The 23,047-nt window shown below is 44.2% G+C and overlaps 1 protein-coding gene across 2 annotated transcripts; it reads right to left on the reverse strand.

Moving 5' to 3' along the window:
* Positions 1-12,853: 12,853 nt before the first annotated feature.
* Positions 12,854-21,529, reverse strand: tfap2c (transcription factor AP-2 gamma (activating enhancer binding protein 2 gamma)). Of its 2 annotated transcripts, XM_062406068.1 has the most exons (8): positions 21,124-21,529; positions 20,061-20,522; positions 19,447-19,498; positions 18,325-18,396; positions 17,510-17,732; positions 16,103-16,221; positions 14,687-14,828; positions 12,854-14,509 (listed from the first exon to the last, which is right to left on the reverse strand). In XM_062406068.1, the coding sequence occupies exons 1-8, from the start codon at positions 21,169-21,171 to the stop codon at positions 14,215-14,217; spliced, it is 1,413 nt and encodes a 470-aa protein (XP_062262052.1). In that variant the 5' UTR covers positions 21,172-21,529; the 3' UTR covers positions 12,854-14,214. The 2 variants fall into 2 exon arrangements, with proteins under 2 accessions (XP_062262052.1, XP_062262062.1); XM_062406078.1 differs by lacking the exon at positions 18,325-18,396.
* Positions 21,530-23,047: the final 1,518 nt, after the last annotated feature.

The following is a 23,047-nucleotide window of genomic DNA, read 5'->3' on the forward strand; positions in this document are numbered from 1 at the left end:
ACAGCCAACTTGTCTTCTGTCTTCTGAACTGCAGCCTAGTGGGATCTTTGTCTGAACGCTGCCCCTGGCTGTTGGAGTGACCCAGGTATTTAACCTGTGCGGTGTCGTTGTCAAGGTCCCTGATGTTACTCGGTCCGTTGGTGCTCCTGGCTGATGTAGCGGGAGTCGATCGAGTCGTTGGAGTCACCTGAGGCCAAGTGCGATTGGTCGTTGAATCTCCTGCGACGGGATGAAAGAACAGCATTGGGAGAGAGGGGATGAGTGGTTTCGCAGACCTCAGGAATTAGTTCTACACGTCCATGGCCTGCCTTTCCACATCTTTCAAACAACACGTCCCTTATCCAAAATATGTCGAGAGTGTCACTTCTTTCCCTCAGGTGAGGACGACCTGCTGCGTCTCCTCCTGAGGAGATTGTCTTTCTCTGTTGAGCCATGTGTGGCTGTGAAGCTATTTCACTGCAAAAGGCTCTTTTCACTCTTTGTCTTAAACTGGATGAAAGACGATTCACTTTATTACTCAAGAATGGAAAACACTGCTTGTATTTTATGACAGACCATAACCAGAGTTACAGATGTGCTATAAAAGTCAATAGTTTAAATCCTAAACTGACACTGGGACATTTTCTGGCCTCTAGAGTTTGACGACCAAACATAATTCTTCCCCTGGTATCTTTTCTACATCAGTGGGATGGAGCTCCTGTAAGTGAATGTAACCTCACAAACCAGGCTGCTCTGAGACAGACAGGGTGAGCCAATGACTTTATCGGGGCATCTTCCCAGAAGAGTAATTACACAGAAGAGAACGAGCTGTCAGGACTAAATCCTGAGCAGAAGCTGAGAGGTTGTTGTTGAAAATACTGCAGCGATGTAATCACAGGTCGGTAGCACTGTCATTCCAGTGGCAGACTTAATATGCTCAAGCAAGAGAACTTCGCTACGGTGAAGACCTGTTTCTTGAGTTCTTAAAGACATAGTTCAAGGAATAATGCAAAATCCACTGGTTATCTACTCACAGCTATGCCGATGGAAGGGTGGGTGAAGTGTTTGAGTCTCAGGGGTAAACAGAGGTGCATCACAATCCAATTGAAGTAAATGGGGGCTTTCTTCATCCAAGAAACACTAAGTAATTGTCATTTACACCAACAGCCTAAATGTCCACTACAGGAAGTGGCAATGCTAGCGGACTTAGCCACACAATCGTGTGCCTGAGGGTTCGTGAACAAACCTCTGGGGGGGGATTATCAGCGGACATCTAGATTAAATGTAAATTACACCATTCCGAGTTCACCATGAATGTGGGGGCTTGTGGGCACTTGGATGTTTTTTCTGGTGTTTTATTATGTCCGAGGAGAGGGTCACTTTGGCTGCAACACTCTTTATCCCTGAAGATCGGTAAAGTGGTGAGTAGATAATGAGAGGATTTCCTCCATTTTGGTGAACCATCCCTCTGAATATAAGATCCTCTGTGCCGGGCTGACAATAATAGATCTTGACTGCAAGTGCGCATGCAAGTTCAAGTCTCATACTATTAACATCATTGTGTTAACACCATAATATCACCTCAGATGTGACCTCTCACTGTTTCTATGAAGCACCAGAATACACAGAGCCGTGCAGAGGGATACAGATGCAATTATTTAAGGGAACCGCTGTCAGTGGGACACTTGTAGGAAATTGGAATCAGATGGAGATTAGACAGTAAGGAATATGTTCCCCCCTCGGAGGTAAAGTGAGGAGAGAGGACGGGCCGGGGGAGGAGGGGGGACTGTGCTGTGCGGCTTATGGCAGCGGTGACCTGTGAACAGAGGAAATTGACTTATGTTGTAAGCCCAGCCTCTCTGGAGAGCTAATTTACCCATCTCCCTCTGGACATGTACCTTCTTCTGCAATAAATCAGCACAAACGGACTGATTAAATTCTGTCTGCTTTTATCTGTTGACTTATTGTGTCTCTGCGGTGGGCAAACTCATGGAAAAAGTGTCCCCGGGGATTTTCAAAACAGAAAAACAACAAGTTGTAACTCACACAGCACAGAGTCCCTTTCTTTTGTTTTCTGTCTAAAGGGTCGGGGGTGTGTGTGGGGGGGGGGGTGTGGGGTAAGGCTACACGCAAACTACAGGATGTAGTTTTATCACCGCTGCTATGTTGTTAAAATTCTAGAAATGCAGGCTGTTGGTAAACTGCCCCCCCCGTTTGAGATCGGAAACTCCAGGACTGCATTGTAGTGTGGACGAGCAACAAAAGAGAGGTAATGATGGCCAGTCACTTCCTGATTGGTTCACGACACTCCTCCCGGCAGTGAAGGCGAAACATCGTAAACACTCGGCCCGGACCTTGTTGTCGGTCCGAGAAAATAAATCACACTTTTCACCGCCTTTGTTTCTCATGCTTCATATTTTTCTGAAACTGAGCAACCAACCAGCTGTCGAGTAGAAAAATCAACTTCCTGTTTACATCGGCAAGCACACGCCCACTGTGCGTTAACGGTCATGTGACATGTGTTTTTATATGTGTCAGAAAGGACATGGTTTATGAAACAGAGCTAAAACTGCTGGTTTTGGATCAGCTGGTGGCTGGAGTTGTTCTGCTACTGTCGGGCCGCTCGGCAGACAGCTGTGCTTCCAGAGAGGCGGTTGGTGAAGAGCAGGAAATTATGAGACGTGTCAGAACAAGACTGATATTTTCAAGCTGCACATTTTTCTCCCTGCTGGAGACTTCTGTCTGTCTGTTTGGACAAAGCACTAAACCCACACACACACACACACACATACACATGCAAACACTCGGTCTTACACACACTTGTGTAAGCGCACATTCATTCGCCTCTTATTCATACTCACTCATGCATGTGCAGATGAAGACTGACACATACACACTACACATTATGAATATGCCTTTAGATTTGTGTTATTCTGTATATTGTTTCTGGGAATCAAATGAATGTGCAACAACTCTGAATGTCCTTGAATCACATTTTGCTTTTAATATATATATATATATATATTGTATGATTTCTGTGTAAAAATCACGTCACTAGATATTGTATGTCTAATATGCAAAAACTACCAAAACAGGTGCTTTCATATGGAAAACATGTGACTCAGGGTTTCTTATGGTCCCAGGTGATACTCTATTGATTACATCAATACTCAAGAGATTGTGTGATAGTACAATCCACAATCAGATAGTATAGAGCAGCACTTCTCTGGGTGTAAACATGCTGAGATATGAGCTTTATCGCCCGTCATATCACCCACATCTGGGATCTCTCTCTCTCTCTCTCTCACTCTCTATCTCCCTCATGCTCTCCATGTTCCCTTTTTTTTTTTTTTTTAATCCAGCAGTTGTTGCATCAGCAGAACCGTTGTGTGTGTGTGTGTGTGTGTCACACTGAAGTAGCTTCTGTTTTTTTTTTTACATATCCTGATAAGCAGGTGCATGTACGAGCACAGACTTGTGATGCATCTCTCTCTCTCTCTCTCTCTCTCTCTCTCTCTCTCTCTCTCTCTCTCTCTCTCTCTCTCTCTCTAACACACACACACACACACACACACACAAACTGTACACAAACACAGGAGCACGAAAATCCTACCTACCCAGAACAGGAGTGGATTTCCCTTTTTCTTTTTTTCCTGTGGTTTTTGAATAATTGTATGTTTGTTATGAACAGATTTGTCGATTTCTAAGACTGTTCAAACATTCAACACAAGCAAACCTCAGCCTAATTCAAACATCTGAGTGTATATTCAAATGTGTGTTTGCCCGGCGTAACATGTACATACACACACACACACACACACACACACACACACACACACACACACACTGCACACGCCCACCACACAGACACAGCCCTGGGACGTCAGTCTCATTCATACAAATACATCTACATCCAGACCTGAGCATGTTCTGTTCTGACTGTGACTGTAACAGTTTGGTTGATCTCTTTAATTCTCCACATCAGCTGAGGAAAAAAAAAAAGACCACGCCGCTGTGTTGATTTGAAATGTCTATCATGTTTAATACCTGCGCTAATATCCGAACATTTAATTATCTCTGCCTCCTTCACGGCATCTCTCTCCTATATCCAGATCCACCTCGGAGAGAAACTTCCCTGTCTCTCCCTGCGTCTCTTTCTTTCAGCTGTTTGAAGAGGAGGCGGACACTGACAGCTCTCATCACCACCTTCCCTCTTTATGCAAAAAGCCGCGTTGTGGCCGGATGCCACGGGTAGGCACTGTAAACATCACTCCCTTTCTCTCCCTCCCTCCAACACAATAGCGCCCGACGTAATTGAGGCATGCGAGTCTGTGGCTGCCGTGTGCCAAACATGGGCCGAGTAAATTGCTGGGAAGGAGGTAATGGAGGGAAGAAATGAGAAGATGTACGTGTAACTCTGATTCAATCCCTCGTGAAGGATTGATTCAAATCTATGAAGGATCAAATTTAGTTGAAAATGAAACAAAAATGTGTAAAAAAAAAGAGATAAAACCTTGATTATTATTTTTTGCTTCTTGTTCTTTCAAATCCGTTAATTTCTCACCCAGCAGTCATAATTCAAAGTGCTATTTATATAAGTGTTAGGACAAGTTGCATAAGTGTGGCCCTTCCTCGTCTGAGAGGAGCGCATCTCTCCCCGCTCCGCTCACTGCCCCGCACGCTGCAAACAAGTCTGGGCAGCTTTGTATCTCATCCCTCTTTGGATAAACACAGGCAGGAAATGAATGTGGTTTTACAATGATTCACTCCATACTGGAAGCATTTGCTGTCAAAGAAATCCATTCAAAGCAGCTTTGGCTTCACATGTTTACTATTTTCTTTTGCCCTGGCAGATATGTATCTTTTCATTTGCTTATTTCCTTTACCTCTAGAACACACCTCAGCGAGGACATGTTTAGTTATTTTTTTTGCTCTAACTCGAACAGTTCATGTCTGAGTTTTGAAGAATTTTGACAAAAGGGACCATTTTTAAGCAACTTTTTTTTTCCGTCTCCCTCTTTTCTGCTCTGCTATCTTTATAAGTGGAAAGTCAAAGTGCCAGAGGGCTACAGCTTTAACCATGGAGTACAGCTGGGGACGGACTGTCAGCCGGAGTAATGAGCTTTACCTTTAGCTGAACCATAAAGGCTGGTGCCTGCCTATGGGCATCGCTGCTCTGCAGTGAGGACAACACACAAAAACTTGCACATGTACGCTCAATATCCCCCCCCCATCCCCAGCCCCCCACCTTGTCCGGCCACAGACAGAGGCTCTGGTTGTTGTTGCAGGGTTCCTTGATTTCTGAGTGACCATTGTCAGGAATCCAAACTTGTGTGTGCGATTTCATGGTATAGAAAACCATGACAAATCGATCTCAACGTAAAATGTGTTCGTTGGCTGTGTGTGAGCTATGGAATTGATTTTAAATTAAATACCTTAAAATTCTAAGAGTAATCGCTCAATGGTCGTCCTGCAGAATGTGGCCTCCTCACACTTGATAACTTCAAAAGATCACATCTTTTAGATGGCTTTATCATTTGATTTCAAATATATAATTGTATGAATATAACCAGTGGATATGACCAACAGCATCTTTAACTGTCTTTCTTACTCATGTATTATTTGAAAATCATTTTAAATATAATCTCTTGATAATGTCTTTCTCTTTTTTGAATTACTCTCATACTTTTTTTACAGATTTTAATGATTAAAGCTCTACTCATTCCTTCTTATCTAAGCAATGGATGAAATCACTGCATGTAATATAAGAGTAATGTTTTGAGAATAAGGAAGCAGATACATTGATAACATGACCCAGTGTTTCCTCTCAGCTCGGCAGCATCTTAAAGCATGACCGCTCACTGTGCTTGTCTAATTCAGCTGACTGGAAATAAATGATGTAAGGCTCTTACTTCCAGTCAGTTGCAACAAGGTGAGACATGCTGACCATTTGTGCCTCATTAAACCCTGGGATATCTCTTTTATGGACTGGAAACAACAAACGCAGTCATATGATCCAGAAACCAATCGGATCACGCATTGTAATAATGCACAAAAGTCATTATATTCGCTTTGTTCCCACAGCCGCCACCTTATGACCAGCAGCACATCCTTAGTTAAACGTTCTTCCCCTTAAAGGTTAATGTGCACGATTTCAAGGTGTCAGCAGAGCCACTGTGCCGCCTGATGACCAACAATAGGCCCTGATGCACCGTGAGTTCATGTGCAGAATGAGACGTTAACGGGGGGGGGGGGGGGGGGGGCAAACAGGCCGTGAATCAACATGTGTGCTGATTTTAATGTTGATATGGTCTAGTCCTGTGATTGCTGATGTGCTTTTGTGCAACTGCTCGTCATTTGTGCACAATATGCATGACTCTCTTATAAGGAAATCTACAACCAACCTCCACCGAGGCCCAACTGACTTCTTATGAAACTACATTTGAATTCACACCAACTAAAACTGCTCTTAAAACTCACATGTAGGCAGAAGCTTTCCACACTCACAATCTTCTTCCAGTAACAAAATACAATAGCTCATCATGTGTCGTGAGAGCCGAGCTGTAACGGCAGCAGGTGGTTTCTGCTTCACCAATGTGACGCGACCGCTGACGTGGCATTAACCTCCCGTGAAGTCATGTGCTCCCAGGCTCCGTCCGCCGGGCTTGGGAATCAGCCATGTGTGGGGCCTGCGATGAATAGTGAGACACAGACAGATCAATAATTCCTTCTAATCCATAATCCCGTCAACAGTGACAACAATAAGCGGCGAATGTTACTTTTCCACTTATTTGTTTTTTATTGATCCGTGATGTATATTTGGCGCTTAAAATGGAATTGAATTAAATATTTATACTTTCGTTTTTGCCGTGTATTTTGTGAAGCGCTTTGTAACCTTGTGCTTTACAAATAAACGTATTATTATTATTTATTTAAACTGTTTTCAGAGACAAACAACTGAAGGACCAGAGAAGCCACGAGTGTGATGTCTTGTTGTTTTGTCTCTGTCCTTCTGACTCTAGTAAACCAGTGAAGGGCGCTGTGTGTAAAACACAGTACACTGTGTGTTTACAGGCCTGTTTGTTGACCAAACAGCTTGTTCCCATTACCGCACTCGGGCCTAGGTGAACAAGACTTGCTTGTACAGTTGTTAGCCGGGGAGACGCCAGATGCTTTTCATTAGATAGATGAGCGGCGGCAACCATCCTGTGTAATTTATCTGTTTTTGTGTCAGGGTGAATATGAAAGAAGACGAGGGCTCTTCCTGGTGTTGCACTGGGTTTATGTGTGCGGAGGAGTTTGTGTGCATGTGAGGCGAGAGGCCACCGCAGCAGATAATCCGGCTCCAGAGCTAAAACTTGTGTGACGTGGCAGGTTTGCAGATACGGCGAGGGCTCTTTATTTTGCACAGCGGAGGCTGCAACAGGCCGGCGAGGAGACGCACTGTGTTCCCTGAGAAACCAAGACATCTGCTGTCTGTGAGAAGAGAACACAGGGACCAGGCCGGGGACTAAGGGGGTCCCCGTGGTCCCGTCCACACTGGCAGAGGCTGTCCACTGACCGACTAATTGGTGAGGGGCCTGTGCGTGAGCGGGTGAAGGAGGGGCGTCTGGGTGGCAAGCCAGAGAGGAAGGAAGACAGGCCACCTCGTTCCCACAGGATAAGGAAAGAGGAGAAAAAAAACAGCGACCAAACTACAGAAGAGGACAGGAGTAATAGATGCCCCCCCCCCCCCTTCTCCTTCCCTCTGTAGCCCTTCCAGACCCAGACTCCAGACTCGCCTCATCCTTGTAATTTAGATTAATTTCTTCCACATTTTCCTCAGGGATTAGGCAAACCCACCCCCCCGCACCCCCGTCCCCAACACACATACTCACAGGCACGCACACTCGCCTCACCACCCCCCCCCCCCCCCCCAACCATAGTTGCTTAATGCTCTCATTATTGAACTACATTCCCCTCACAGCTAACCCCCCATCCCCGGCTCTCTGCGCACACACACACACACTCTCAGAAATGAAAAACTCCCTCATCGCTGATCAGTGTTGATCTTTTAAGGTCATTAAATAATTCCCCTGATTATGTGAATGAAACTGTTTCGTCTTATTAAACTTCATTAATGAAATGTTCCGCTCCAAAGTCAACTCGCAGTTATTGCCCTTTCAAATGCTGTCACCAGATGAGTTATTAAGTATTTTCACTGCGCCACTTTTGCAAATGGGAGCAATTATTGGCCAAAGTTGCCTGTTATGGAACAAAGAGGAGGAGTTTTCTCCACCCCCCCCCCCCCCCCCATGTCTCAGTGGTTGTCTTGTAAATAAACGTTTGCTCGCGGAGCATCACAGAACTGGACAGCGACAAAAAGAGATTGTTGTCAGAACACTACAAAAGCCATGTCACAGTGAAACACACGTTCACGTCTGGTTCCTCCAGGCAACAATCAAGTTGTCTGTGTTGTCCGACTGCAGTTGAACACAGCACAGCAGGGAAATACCAGCAGCGTGAGTATACTCACCGTACCTCCAGGTGTGTGGACTTAATGCCACACAGGAGCGAGTCACGCTGGGAGCAGACGTTCCCCAAAAAAACAACAAGAAAATACTTGGACCTGTGTAAATATACAGAAATGTACATCACAGGCACTTAGGCATTAATCACATCACGGATCTTGTAAATGTTGTGATTCATCCATCAGTTGCATTTTCTCTGACAGATTGTGATTCCCCATTGTGGTTCACTGGAGTTTATGTGTTGTACTAAATTCCTCCTTCTCTTTGAATGTACAGTCCATATCACCTTGTCTGTCTTTATCCTTTCTTCTTTTCTTTTCTCATTTCCAATTTTCTTCTCCCTGGAAAGCACTGTTTTGAAAACCGCTTCATGAAGCTAGTTATTCAGTGTGAATGTTATTTGCGTCATTTACCTAAAAGTACCTGAGACCCATTAATGAGATACTGTTTGAGTAGTGAGACAAGAACACAAGATTAGACTGCAAACTAGAATGGGACTTAATAGAGCTAGGGTTAGGGTTAGGGTTAGGGTTAGGGTTAGGGTTAGGGTTAGGTTAGGGTTAGGGTTAGGGTTAGGGTTAGGGTTAGGGTCAGGGCGTATAAATGATTCCATGTTAAACCAATAGAAAAGTTTAAAGAAATCCTATAATGCAATGGTAAATTATTCTGCATGAAGATTTAATCTGTTCTTTCCTGGCTCCCATCCTTTCATTAACTTTCATGGAAATCTGTTCATCAGTTATTGCGCAATCCTGCTGATAACAGCCAAACTGAAAACAGACAGGGGGGGAAATAATAAAAACAAAGAACCCTCCTCTGTCCTCAGCACGTAACTCTCAATCAACATACAAATCCTCATTGAAACAAGCATTTAAGAAAGAAGCATTCATTTTATTTATTTTTAATCATGCTCATAAACTTGAGCATAACTGTGTTTTTAGAGAACTTTAATCCTTGGTTTGATCGTTTTACATAAATATTATTTGGTTGCTTGCTGTAAAGGTCGAGTAACTTCTCCTCTGACACAAACTGTTCCGCTGCTCCACAGTTTTTCACCTGTCAGGGAGGAGCGGTCCAAGATTTATTAAAACGAGGATGAAAGAAAACATTTCAATGAATTTGGCTGAAATACAGACAAACGTGTGAGGACCGAACCATCTCCTGCTCTGAGGTGCCTCTTCTGAGGAATTAATTAGATTTTCATTCTCTGTCTCACCTTCTTTCTGAGAGTTTTCTAAATGACAATCTAATCATCTGGCGATCGGTTCACTCCTTCCTCTCTTTTTTCTATAGCTCACATTTTATCCTTGAATGATCATCTTGCTTCCTGCATTTATTGAACTAGACCTTGACTCCTGATTTACACATGAGGATCTCCTGTCATCACGATGACTTATCGCTGATGACATGGGGAATTAAGACCTGGGTTTAACTCATAAAGTGGTTTCAGTGGTCGGGAAGTGCAAGCAAGCGATTAGTCTGACTGCAAATGAGCCTTAATGTACAACAGATTTCAAAGGCAGTTGTTGAAGGGGAAGTGGTTGGGATGAATGGAAAAGGGGGTAAGAGTAGTGTGTAAGTATGTGGGAACATGTCGGGCGCGTTGATGTGAAATGTGTTACAGTATGGGGTGTATACAAATAATGCAATGATTTGATTGTTTGGAAGAAGCTGATTTGATTTCCTTTTCCTTTTTTCTCCCTGAAATAAGTTGTTAAAAATTAAACTCTTCAGTAATTCTAGGACTATTTTAAAACACAAGTTTTAGCCCAAGTTTATGAATCACAACTGGATTTCTGATTTAAAAATCTGCATTATGTAAATGCTCTACAGCTACTGAATATGGAAAATCAGTACTTTGGGGTATTGTATTAGAAGAATTGTTTTAAATTAAAGATTTCTGTATGCTGGTTTATAATTGTATGAATATGCTAACATTTCATGAGCTTACTTTCCATGTCAACGTTTGTGAATCACAAACAAATGAAAGCCATTATAAACTGTTATCTTAGCACTATATAAATCTTTTTTTATAGCAATAAAACATGCAATAACATTTTAATTTGATTTTAGAAAGAAAAATGTTGCATTGAGTTTGAACTTTTTGTCACATTTTCCATCTTCCCTGACAGTTCTGTCATGTGACTTGCTGTGACCTACATATAAAGGTCGTTCAGTCAGAACTGGCATGAAATACAACTACACTTCACTGAGTCTGGAGTTGACAAGTAGCCCTGGGCATCCTAATGAGATCAAAAGATTCTATTAGTATGTCAGATATAATCTCTGGAAATAAAAGCAGTATAGGAGTTTTCTTTTTTTTCCATAAAAGACGCAGAAGTGAAGGCAGCAGGTAACCTTAACAAGTCGGCGCTTGCCTTGGTTTCCCAGCTTCACGGGGTGTGTCGGGGGTGAATTAGTCAGAATGTCTCACGGTTGAGACGAAAACGTCTGACCAGTTACTATGTTGGTTGTGTTTTGGAAAACACATGGTGAGGGATGACACATTAAACAGGTGCATTGTGGTCTGATTGGAAAAGACTCAGTAGTTTTCTGGTGGTAGACTCTTCCCACCACTGGTTTTGTAACTGTACTTTCTATACGTGGTTTATCTTCACTGATATTAGGATTAACATGCCAGAGTTCAAACTGAAGACTTCGATACTCATCTGATGTGTTCTGCTCAGGGAGGATCTCCTCCGCTGACCGCTGGTGAAGCATGTGAATGGCACACGTGGACCTTTAATGTGTCTTTGAAGATTCTCTGTCAAGCAGTTTGTGTTATTTATAAGAGCTGTAAAAAGGAAATTGGACGTTTTACCAACCGCTTCCCCCAACAGCTCAAGGCCGCTCTCAACCACCCCTGCAAAATGGCAGAATGACAATATGAAAGACAAAAACAGACAGGGGGAGGGGTAGTTGGGGGGAGCAGGATACATAATCAGATACTCAGACACAGGGAGAAGGAAATCTTCCTCTTTCTCCTTCTGTCAACCTCCAGCATTACCACCTTCCCCTTTCTTTTTTTGTTTTTACCACCTCCTCCCACCATCCACTCTCTCTGAGCCGAGTGTACGAGCTCACACGAGTAACTGAAGGCAGTTAAAGTCAACCGCTGCGAGGGCAGTGATCCTCTGAGTTGACAGGTCTGGTTGAACAGGTTCTGAGGGGAGAGGCTGATACTTGTTCAACTGCAAGGTATGGCCCACTGCTGCTGCTGCTGCTGCTGCTGCAGCCTCTGTAGCATTCACACTGGCCTGTGTGAGACGCTGGTTAAACCCATTGACCTTCAGTGCAGGATGTGTACATGTGCAGAGTTTGTTTTTCACACTCACCTGGTTATAGTCGAGATACCTTTTTTTTTTTAACTCATAGAGAGTTCAATTTGTCGGGGGTGGTGGGGGTCGGCCTGTGAGCTTAACATAATGTGGCATAACGGATGTTTTTAGTTTTCTGGATGAGATCAAAGACAAATTTCTCGCCTGGTCTGGAAAATGAAGCTTGTTCAATTTTACTCTCTGAAGCACATGTGAGGAGTACTGTTGACACAATGCACCGTGGTGGATCACAGCAATGCAGTTGTTCTTATATGTCCAATGTTAAAGCTCAAATGGGATCCAGTCAGCACTGGTTTGCAGTTACTCTGGCTCAGCCGTTTAGCAGTACACCCCTGAAACACACGAACAGACAGACCACATGAATCAGCAGGGACCGGCCAGGCAAGTTATGATTGAGCAAGCTTGCGCCACATGTAAATCCCATCTGCAGTTTTGCATTGCTTTGTTTTTCTCACACACATCAAAGGCATTGTCATCTGCAGGGTGAAACTTGCAGTGCCACATTTCCAGAAGTTGAAATTCACCTTGAAACTCAAAGCAAAGTGAATGCTCACGGGGAGCACACCTGCTCCACAACACGGAGAATGCAGGGGGCTGTCAGCGAGCCCCGACCTTAGGAAGACATGGGTATGAAAGTGATGGGCTTCTAGCACAAACTACTTAGTATGTGTCAATAGCTTTCTAAGTTTAAACATGAACAAGCCATTTGTCCACCCTCAGCTATCTTTGCTCATCACATGATGTACTTTTGAGGTCCATGCCTTCACTGAACCACACAGCCTATTTGTGAAGCTAAGTGAGAGCAGATAATGATGGCTACTGTTCCCATTCGTTTGGGGTTTTTCTTTGGCATTTATTAATAGGAGAATTTTCCAACACATGACTAAACCATCATCTGTGAAATACTGCTGAAAGGAAGGCTACAGAACAATAGGGCTATCCATTAACAAAATGTGTGTGTGTGTGTGTGTGTGTGTGTGTGTGTGTGTGTGTGTCTGGCCCAGGCGACATCACCGACTCACTGAATCAGACTTTAGTCTTTCTTTTTATTTTCATTTTTCCTGAAACTTTAAAACAGTTTTTTTTTACATATTTTCAAAAAAAGGTATATCATGCCCACTTCCTAACCTCTACTCGATAAAAAACTAACCCATTTATAAAAGTTTAACACATCATCATCATCGTCATCATCATAAAAAGTTAAACCATACACCAGAATGATACCATTATTTACACAAGCCCATTAAATTACAACATAAATTAGAAAATATTTACATCCAGAACAAGACACTGGATAAAATTCTATGTGTGGAATTTAATGTCTAATTAAAAGATTTTTTTGAAGAAGGAAATATGTACATTTACACACACACTCACAACATGCATACACTCCGGCAGGACTGAACTGGTTGGTGGGTCGATGTCAACGTGAGGTTTTTAAATACTAATGATGATTAATACCTAACAGTCACAGAAAATAACATGTTCTCACCGCCCGGTATAAAAGATAGAGTAACAATGGAAGCACTGCTATGCCTGTAATCCACATGAACACTGAAGAGGCTTCTATTATAACAACTTTGAAGTCTCTGGTTTCTGACCAAACACAGATTGACAAACCCAAAGTCGTCATTTCTTTTTCAGGCTTACATAAGATTCAAATCATCTCTCGTGAAAACAAAGCACAATAACACTGGAGCCATTTTGAAGTGGTTGTACAAATCAAGCATAAAAAAAGTCAAGAAAACGAAGTGGATATTCTTCTCTCTCTTTTTCCTCATATAAAAATTGTCCTGTTGCAAGTCCATTGAGACACAGGAAATCAGTGGATTTGCCTCCAGACGGAGCAGAAGGGGGAAAAGCTGAGAGGAATTCACAGCCACAGCAAGTCATCTTGAAATGATGTCCTCTAGGGAGGGAAAAAAAAACAGTATGCACTTTGTTCTTTTTTCCTCTTCTTGTCAACAGAGTGCAGGTCCCATGGTTGTAGCGTTGGCACATTGGCAACTGTGTAGGACTGCAGAGGGGTCGCCACCACAGGGTGTGTGGTTCATCTTCACAGGAGGCGCTCTCCCGGCAGGATCGGTCCGCGGGCGTTAACCTCTAAGGTGCCAGAACAGACTGAAACTGCAGCCGGCTGTGACAAGTTTTTTTTTTTTTAGAAATCCTCAAACTTCTAAAAAATATATGAATCTAACAGTGCGAGCATACAGTACCTACATACACAGTCACGCACAAATTCAGCTTTCAAAAAGGACAATACTAGATATTGATTTTTAAAAAAGTCCAAAAAGGGCAGACAGGGCAGCGAGATTAAGGGACTCGGGGGGGGTGGTGGTGGTGGGGGGGGGAGGTTCTCAAGTTCGTAGGGATTGTCCTCTGAGCTCTCATTTCCTGTGCTTGTCCATTTTGTCGGTAGATTTGCTGCCACTGTCTGAGGATCCCTGGGTGTCGTTGCCGGAGTTCAGGTACATCTTGTCCACTTGCTTGAGCGCCTCGTTCAGGTAGTTCTGCAGCGAGGTCATGGCGGCGCAGATGGCCGGAGAGCCGAAGCCGTGAGTGATGAGGCTGAAGTGGGTCAGGCAGCCCTGGATTCCCTGCTCCATGATGGGAGCCGGCCGAGAGTTCCCCAGCGGCGATCGATCCTGAGTGAGCAGGTCGGTGAACTCCTTGCAGATTTGTCTGAAGGTGGAAAAAGAAAGCACTGATTTAGGAAGACAGGGGAAAGTGCTCAGATTGACCACATCTACTGATTCACCGTGGCCTGAGTGCAACCAGACAACACTGCAGGTAATTCAATAAGCAAAATGCTCCGGTCATCCATGAAATTCTATGCAAACTCTATCCATGGACACTCACTTGGCAGCAAGGAGCATGTTCTTCCGGGAGTTGACCTCGTTGCGTTCTACGTGCGGCCTGCCGAGGTATTCAGCGATCGCCTTCGCAGGGAACTCCGTCTCACACACGTAACCGAAGTCTCTCGCTAAATGAACAGCTTCACCTGAAAGACAAGAACGAGGGATAAAAGGCTTTAGTCAGAGATGAAACACAGATCATCCCCGCAGCAGTTAAAGGTGAAACATGCTCCTGATCTCAAACTAAGGCTGTGTGTTTAGGAATAAATACAGATTACATATCACGGCCTGCCCTTTCACACTAGTCAGAGATGAATTGGAAACCTGGTCAGCCCCAGAAATTTATCGATTTACAGCTTCACACTAGCGCTCGGCTTTGGATGTGATTACCCGAGCATCAAGGCACTTGAAGAGAAGCAGCTGAACTACAGAATAATCAGCTGTGCTCAGCCTTCTGGCCCCGGGCAGGAAGAACTAGTGAGATGAACATATTTCCGTCTTGAGGGTGGTTTGACTTGCATGGTCATAATGGGTTTATGTGGATAAATGCTAGCACAGAGTGCCCACGGCACCAACAGTACCACTTATTGATAGACACGCACATCATTTGAGGACGCAGGCAACCATTCAGAAGCACAAGATTTAAGGTCAGCCGGCCCTCCTGGCGAGTCGAGCACAAGATAACAAGGCTTAATTCAGCTTTGAAGGTCTCAGAATAACACAAGCCTCCAGTCATTCTCCACAAAATCATCAGCCCGTTTAAAAAATTAGACATGTAGAGGAGCATGGGAGAGAGAAGAACATGTTCTACCTCAGCCCGCGGCAGGTAGCTGGGATTCAAGTGATACCGTGATCGCAGCTAGGCACCACTGACTGATGAGGACGTTGACAGGGGAAGGTAAAGGCGTTGTGTCATCATCAAAACTACGTAACGGCCCGACTTTGAATGACTGAATAACTGTGGCCGTGTTACAAGATGCAGGCGTTAAATATAGAGTGTTGGTCCACTCTCTTTGATCAAACCCTCTTCTCTCCCCCATGTCTCTGCTCGCGCCCCAACCAGTCGAGGCTGCCGGCAGAAAATGGGGGGGTCTCTCTTTAAATCTCAACTTCACGATGTTATGTGCCGTGAGATCATGTTTCTTGTGATTTGACGCTATAAAAAACAAGATTTAATTGAATTTAATCTAAGTTTGTTCAGTTTGTTTGACATGATTATACAATTGTGCAGAATTAGTTTTTGTTTTTTTTGTTTTTTTTTACTGAAACAAGTTCGTCAAGATAAAAACCCAGTGCTTCAAACACACATGCTACGTCGCAGAAATTGACATTCCTACGTGCTATAGAGCGACATTCCAGTCGGTGCGAACAGCAATTACAGCTGAGAAGGAGCTGTGAACCACTGAGTGACATGGCATACCTTCTACGAGTGAGGTTAGTAGGGTGACGTTGGCGGCCTTCCTCCTTCCTGCCGGCAGGTTCAGCCCAATTTTATCCAGCTTTTCTCTCAGGGAACGCCCGCCATTTTTTGACTTGGCTCTGCAGGAGGACACAAAAACACAGGGTGAGTCCAAAGCCAAAAAGACATTCATGGATTATTCACAATAAAAGTGTTTCTCCCATAGGTGTGTTTGCTGAGGGAGGATTAAGGAGTTAATAAAGGATTTGGCAGGATTTGATTATCATGATTATTTCTTTCTTTCGGACAAACATGATGTGAAACGAACAGAATAGATCAGTGAAGCAATTTTGATTTCACTAAAATCCAACGACTGGAGCCCATACAGTAAAAAACAACTTGTCACATGAGACCTCTCACTTGGACAGTCTCATGCTACACTTAAAAAACTATAAGTAACACAAACGGCCTCTCCTGACCTAAAAAACACTGAAACAATTGATGGTTCCACTCAAAAAAAGAAGCGCAGCAGAGAAATCACTCATACATGTGTTTGCAGAAACACTCAACCTCCGCACTTGCCATGGCCAATTCAGTTTTCCGCATGACAGGAGAGGAGCAGGCGCTCCCTCTCCGTGGCAGCTATGAGGGGGAGCATCTTCAGGGAGGCGTGTGTGTGTTAGTGTGTGTGTGTCAGTGTGTGTGTGTGCCCCCACTCCTTCACCCCCTGCTCCCCCCGCTGTCCCTCAGATAACGATCCTCCTATTGCTATATGACCTACTTAAAAACTGACTATGATTGTTTGTGTGTGTGTGCACTTGTACGTGTGTGTGTGTGCACATGTCAGCACTAACACATACACATGGGAAGTGGCAAACGTGCACTCCAAGCACAAAACGCTCCAGTCAGGACATACTGTAGCCTCCCAGTCCCTCAGCAGACTACCACACTAACATATGCTCCATAAGGTCAACTGCTCTGCCACGGATAAATGTACGCACAACGCGGCGCCTGACAGACGCACAAACACACCCAGCGACTCTTTAGATCTCTACTAACTGCGTTGATGTAACCTATCTCCAGAGGAAGCAGGGAAACCGAAATTGCCGACCACACAAAGAATGTCACGAACCTATGTTACGCAGAAACATAACAAACTGATGAGCCACAGCAACTGAGCCGAGCTGTGCCTTTAGAAAAAAGTCTTCCCCAAGGGCTGCTGAGCTTCAGTCAACAGATCACAGGCCAGTCACAACTGAGACAACCACACAAGCTTATCTGGAGCTCGCCGGCAACACAGCTCTCGATAAAAAACAGCCAAATGAGTTATGCTCTGGTTGGTTACCTGGATTTTTGTGAATCGGTGCCTCTGTATTTCTAAGTATTTTCTTAGTATTTCTATGTGTTTCTAAGAGTCTGAGCTCTGACCTGCGTAAGACGCCTCCCAGCAGCGATGCGTTGAGACACTCGGGGGGCGACAGGCGTCTCTGGACCTCGGCCACGGTGACCTTGTACTTGGAAGTGGAGCTCAGCAGGGAAAGGCGGCCCGGTACGGAGCAGAACACCTCGGTGGGATTTGACACCATGCCCAGCAGGGACTCTTTCTGGAAGGGAAGACCCAGCGCGTTTCCTTTGGGTAGAGTGATGGGACCTGCAGGGCGTGCAAGAAATAAACATGTGTGAGAGAGTGAAAAAGGAAAAGAAATAGAATTGCAACAGGGTTTGTTTACACGTGCGCACTTTTCCCGTGTGTCTGCGTAAGCTCAAATCAGCGTGATTCCCATAGGGTGTGTGTGTGTGCAGCTCTAAACAAATGAGGAAAACAGTGTGTGCCGCACTAAAGTACACAAAAAATGGTCAACTGTTGAAGACGCTTGAAATACTGTGTGGTTTTCCAAACACTGGATGACTGCTGTTTTTTTTTTTTAAATGCCCTCATGCCAAACACCATCCACAAACAGGTACACACACACACACACACACACACACACACACACACACACACACACACACACACAGATGGCCTCTTCATCTGAGCCACAGATTAACTCAGAACTTTAGCAACAGAGAGAAATGTGTGTCTATTTCTGGCTGCCCCCCCCCCTCCCCTCCAAAAGAGAAATTTGTTCACAGATTCAAAGATGATAATAAAAACCAACCCACAAAAGCACTGACAGTCATCGGACAAACACAACAGTACAGCACAACTACAAAAAAAAAAACAGGGCTATCTTCATCCTCACCCGCAAGAACGCCCCCCTGATAATAAGTCCTCTGTAAGCGATCAAGGTTCCTGCCACCTCGTAGTCCTAATACTGAGACAGAAATCACAGAGTCACATGGGCGCTGCAAGGCTCCTCTCTGGGGCACATGCTTGGGAATGACATCCCGTTGTTTACAAGTGGAAAACCTAGATCGCCCATGGCGTGCCCTTAAGCATGGGAACAATATAATGAGCCATCACTGATTTATGTAACAAATGCAGACAGGCTGGTTTACTGTGGCGTGCACATGGCTCCCTGCTTGCGAGCGTGCAACACAATACTCTCACACTTTGTGCAGAAATGTATCTGGCGTCTATCTATCTATCTATCTATCTATCTATCTGCAGTATTTTTCTTGAATATGGTTCAAATTTGAAAAAAAAAGAGAATAACAGAATCGCTGGAGCTGATCTTCTTCTCTCTCTAAACCGCGATGACAAACACAGCAGGAGTGAGTTCCCTTCGAAACAGTTCATGTCCCAACAAATTACTGAGCTGTCCTTCACATGCGAGCCTAATGCCACACCCCACCCAAAGCTGGTTCTGCAGAGCCAAGACGCTGCTGCTTCCAGATCAACTCGTAATTTCCTGTTAACGTGATCTGAAAAGAGCTGCAATTGCGAGCTTAGCCGGCCTAGAGATGATCCCAAGCTTTCCTCCGCTCTCGCACTCAACACCGAGGGGTCGTGACGTTGCTCAATTTTCATGTCATGTCAGCTGAGGCACTGACATTTTTTTTTTTTTTAAAGGAATCTGTTTTGTTCTTTCCACTGGGCATCCATTCAAGCACCTTCACCAACAGAATAGGCTGAGCTTAGATAAGTGCATCTCACGGTGAGGAGGATTAGCACTGTGTGCAAGTGTGAGCAGGAGACTCCTCCTCTGCTGTGGCCTCAGACTGAGTGGCGTGACATGTCACTATAGAGGTAATTGTTTTGACATTTCTAAATGTGAAGAGGGTGAAACACAATGTGCAGGTCCTTACAGTACGTTTAAACTTCTGCAAATTTGTCTAGTCGTCGAAAGACACATGAACATCAGGCAGATTTTTCCAAAACTTTTACACTGGTTAGAGTAATCATAAACAGGGTATTAACTCACCTTTCTTGATAACTGTCTGATCGGCCATTATAATACTGTGGTCATCTACATGCTGGCAAAGGAGAAAAGAGGAGGCAATAAATAAACACATGCACAACTGAAACAAATGACAGACGTAGCAAGCTGAATTTCATTTCTGCACGGCTCAGAGAAATCATGCACTTTAAAATCTGCTTAAATTACCATTTCCTCTTTTTTAGCCTATTTTCTGCAAAACAAACAGAGCAAACGTATGAGGTCTGATTCACTTGGGATGGTTTCTGCTGGGACTTTAGTGACCTTTGATTATTTTTAATCCTCTGTGTAATAAAAACAACATCTCTAAATGTTACGATATGCAAACAAAGCGAATCAATTTTCTTTACTGCATGAGTGTGTGTTTAAAAGAACATTAGTCATGCTGCATACTTGTCTTGCAACATTAGAGCAATGACTGTTATACCTTTTAATTTCTCTTTTTTTGTACAAATGCTTTTTATATTGTTTGCAAACACACATTTTATTTGTTTGTCAATAAAATAATAACTATTTCCCATAATGTGTCACAAACACATGCACAAAAATGTCTTCCACACAACTTCAGCTCTCAGTGTAATTTCCAATCATCCACTCACTTGAACATCGTCCAGTCCGTGGCCCATGTCGTGCATTCCCATGCTGTCCCCGATCCCCGACGACTCGAGGCTGTGTGCGTGCGGGGGGAGCAGCTCCGGCCGGCGGAACCCTTCCCTCCTCACCCCGGAGGAGCCTCCGTCCAGGCCCAGGATCTGACTCGCCAGTCCGCTCCGTGCGTGCGCGCCCAGCCCATCCTGGCCCTGGCGGCCGGGCCACGGCTGCTGCTGGTTCGACGACGGCGACTGGTGCAGGGAGTTGATGTTGAAGGGGTCGCCCAGGTGGGAGTACGGGTCGCCGGACTGCGGGTAGTTGATGGGCTGGTAGGGAGGAGGGAAGTACGGGGGCTGGAAGTCCGAGCTGGCCGAGTGCGAGAGGGCGGGGGACGGGCTGTAGAGGTGCTGGCTGACCGCGGGCAGGTGAGGCAGCCGCGGGTTCCCGTTGCTGCTGCCATCGTGTCTTTCCTGGGGGAGACAGACGGGACAGGATGAGACAGAGGACAATAACGCGGTGGGAACATGTGTCCCTCAAGGAGGTAAAGTGTCTTTCACTGTGTCCACTGTAAAAACTAAATTGGGTGAGTTGTTAAAATAAGATAATGTGATATTTACGCGCCCATTCGTCCTCTAATAAAGATTTTTTATATTTAATTATGGTTATTTTCAATGGTTAGTAAAGGCCCACATTAATAAGGAAGTAGCATAATAAAGTGAAGAAGAAAGAAGTTTTATATGACTTTTGATTTATTATTATTATTATTATTATTATAAGTTCAATTGTTTCTGGGGTTTTTTATAAAAATACACATTTAATTCTAGAAAAAGGCATAACAATTTTTTGGGGTTTTTATATATTTTTTTCAAAGTTGAAAAACTTTTGTCCTCCTCTTCTGTCCGCCATTTTTTCCCCCTTTAACATTACTTTTGTTATGTTATAGTTTTGTTAGGTTTATAAATTAGAAGAAAAAAACATCAGCCATTGTTGTTGTTGAATCGCAAACTTCCTTGTCCCTGAAAAGGCAGGTTGGGTTTTGGGGTTTCTTGAGTTTCTCTGGAATGAACTCACCTCGCAGTCATCCTCATACTTCACGTTGTCGGCTAATTTCCACAACATTGTGACAGAGGAATAAAAAAAGCCTGTCCCTCCTTCAGCAAAAAAGACGAAGAAGAAGAAGACAATATATAAAGATCTTAGACAGAAACCGTCGGCTGCGCGTTTTTTAATCCAGGTGTGAACCACTGAGGAGCTTCCTGGTGCTCGTGAACCCTCTCGTGTCCTCTTGACGAGTCGGAGGCTGGAGGAAACCGACGCAACTGACGGATGGGTCCGGGCCCGCAGATGTGAGTGTGTCCACGGCGGCTATGGGAGAGAAGGTATCGCGGTGTGTGTGTGTTTCCCCGCCGCTCCGGTCACTGCGCTCCGCGGCTCTGCTGTGGAAGTGGGCGACGGCGGCGCATTTAAGAAACTCGACTCCCTCTCATGGACAAACCGGAGACGTTCAAGTCTTATTGGCGCAAAACGTGAAGTATATCTGCAGCCGCGGTGGGCGTCACCCTTTGCGCCATGATGCAAGTATAAGAGATGTGGGGGGGGTTATTGAAATATGGCTGATTGGCGGCAGGATGCACCAATCAGAGGTCGGTGCGCCTGTGCCGCTTCCAGACATGTGCACCCACAGGGGGCTTCACTTTACAGATCCACAGTCAGTGCAGCCCCCCCCACCCCCACCCCCACTGGTTTGTTTTACTCTGTTTGTTTTCATATCCTCGAGGTCACTTCAAACCATGGGCTTTTATTTTGAAAAGGATCCCCTGCACAGTCTGGATCATATCTGGATTCCCCCCTCTGAAACAGTTCACCCATTTATCACTGAATTGGCCTTTTTGTGTATTTTTACTTGTTGCTACAGATATGATGTCTATCTGTTAAAAAACAAACAAACAAACACAATCAATAAAATAACTATTTATCTGTAACTAACTGTTGCTTAGTTACCGAGTTCTGAAGATGAGTACAGTATAACGTTGCTAGGGGATGGAGCCGCTCATCAATGTTTACAGTGTTGTCAACGAGATTGTGTTAAAAGAGGATACATCGATGTGACTGGAGGTAATGAAGTGCTTAATGGGATCTATTATTTATTCATGTTTTTATTCTTTGGATGTTACAGGGAGGCTATGTCACTGTATAAATCATTTGCATTATTACAGTGACATCAAAGTTTGTTTTAATTACAACGTATGACAAGGAGCGTTATTGGTTCATAATCGTTGTTTTTATTATAATAATTATCCTTATATCCTCATACAGCCTTCGCTCCAAAATGACTATTACCTGAAATTTAAAAAAAAAAATGCATTTCTCCCCCGAGCTGAATTGATTCATTAAATAATACTGTGCGTTGAAATGAAACCCCGTCATTTTCTCCTGTGGGTGCTTCACGGTGTGGCGTTGAAGTGCTCGTTACAAACCGCAGAGAGCCTCAGGGGCTTAACAGCATCACAGTCTGAAAACCCCTCCAAAGCTCAAAGGAGCTCAACAAACAACTCTTTCTCAACTTCATTTACATTTCTGGTGGAGCTAAAAAAAAAAAAAGCTTCTCGAGCTTTTCACATGCACCACATCTCCAGAACAGGCCTTATGATATTTGCCTCTTTTTTTTATTATAAGCACCTAACTGCGTAATTATGTGGATAAACTTATTCTAGTGGTTATAGACACTAATGTACTCCACGTCCATTAGAGGCTATTTCATTCATTAGCGGGGTGTAATTTGACGAGCAGGCTCCTACATGTCAGATTATAATTTGTGAGATTAATGGAGAGACCTTTGTCTTTAAGGAGAACAGCCTGTGGCGTCCGTCCTGCACCCAAGCTGTGATGAACGTCTGCGCATGGGAACAACAGGACGTGGGCGACTGAGGATTATCTTTCCTGTTTTTTTCAGATTTTCTTTTTTGCGAGTTGGTCCTTAGCTTGTTGTGATGCG

The sequence above is a fragment of the Platichthys flesus genome, chromosome 2 (genome assembly GCF_949316205.1).
Source record: "Platichthys flesus chromosome 2, fPlaFle2.1, whole genome shotgun sequence".
In the NCBI taxonomy this organism is placed as follows: domain Eukaryota; kingdom Metazoa; phylum Chordata; class Actinopteri; order Pleuronectiformes; family Pleuronectidae; genus Platichthys; species Platichthys flesus.

Bases quoted from the DNA above. Each gene is read 5' to 3' on its own strand.
- tfap2c (XM_062406068.1), bottom strand. From the start codon at position 21,171: ATGTTGTGGAAATTAGCCGACAACGTGAAGTATGAGGATGACTGCGAG. The intron at 19,499-20,060 runs GTGAGTGGATGA...CTCCTTTGCCAG, and splicing joins ACGGACTGGACGATGTTCAA to CATGTAGATGACCACAGTAT. The intron at 14,510-14,686 runs GTGAGTGTCCAT...TTCCACCTTCAG, and splicing joins AACATGCTCCTTGCTGCCAA to ACAAATCTGCAAGGAGTTCA.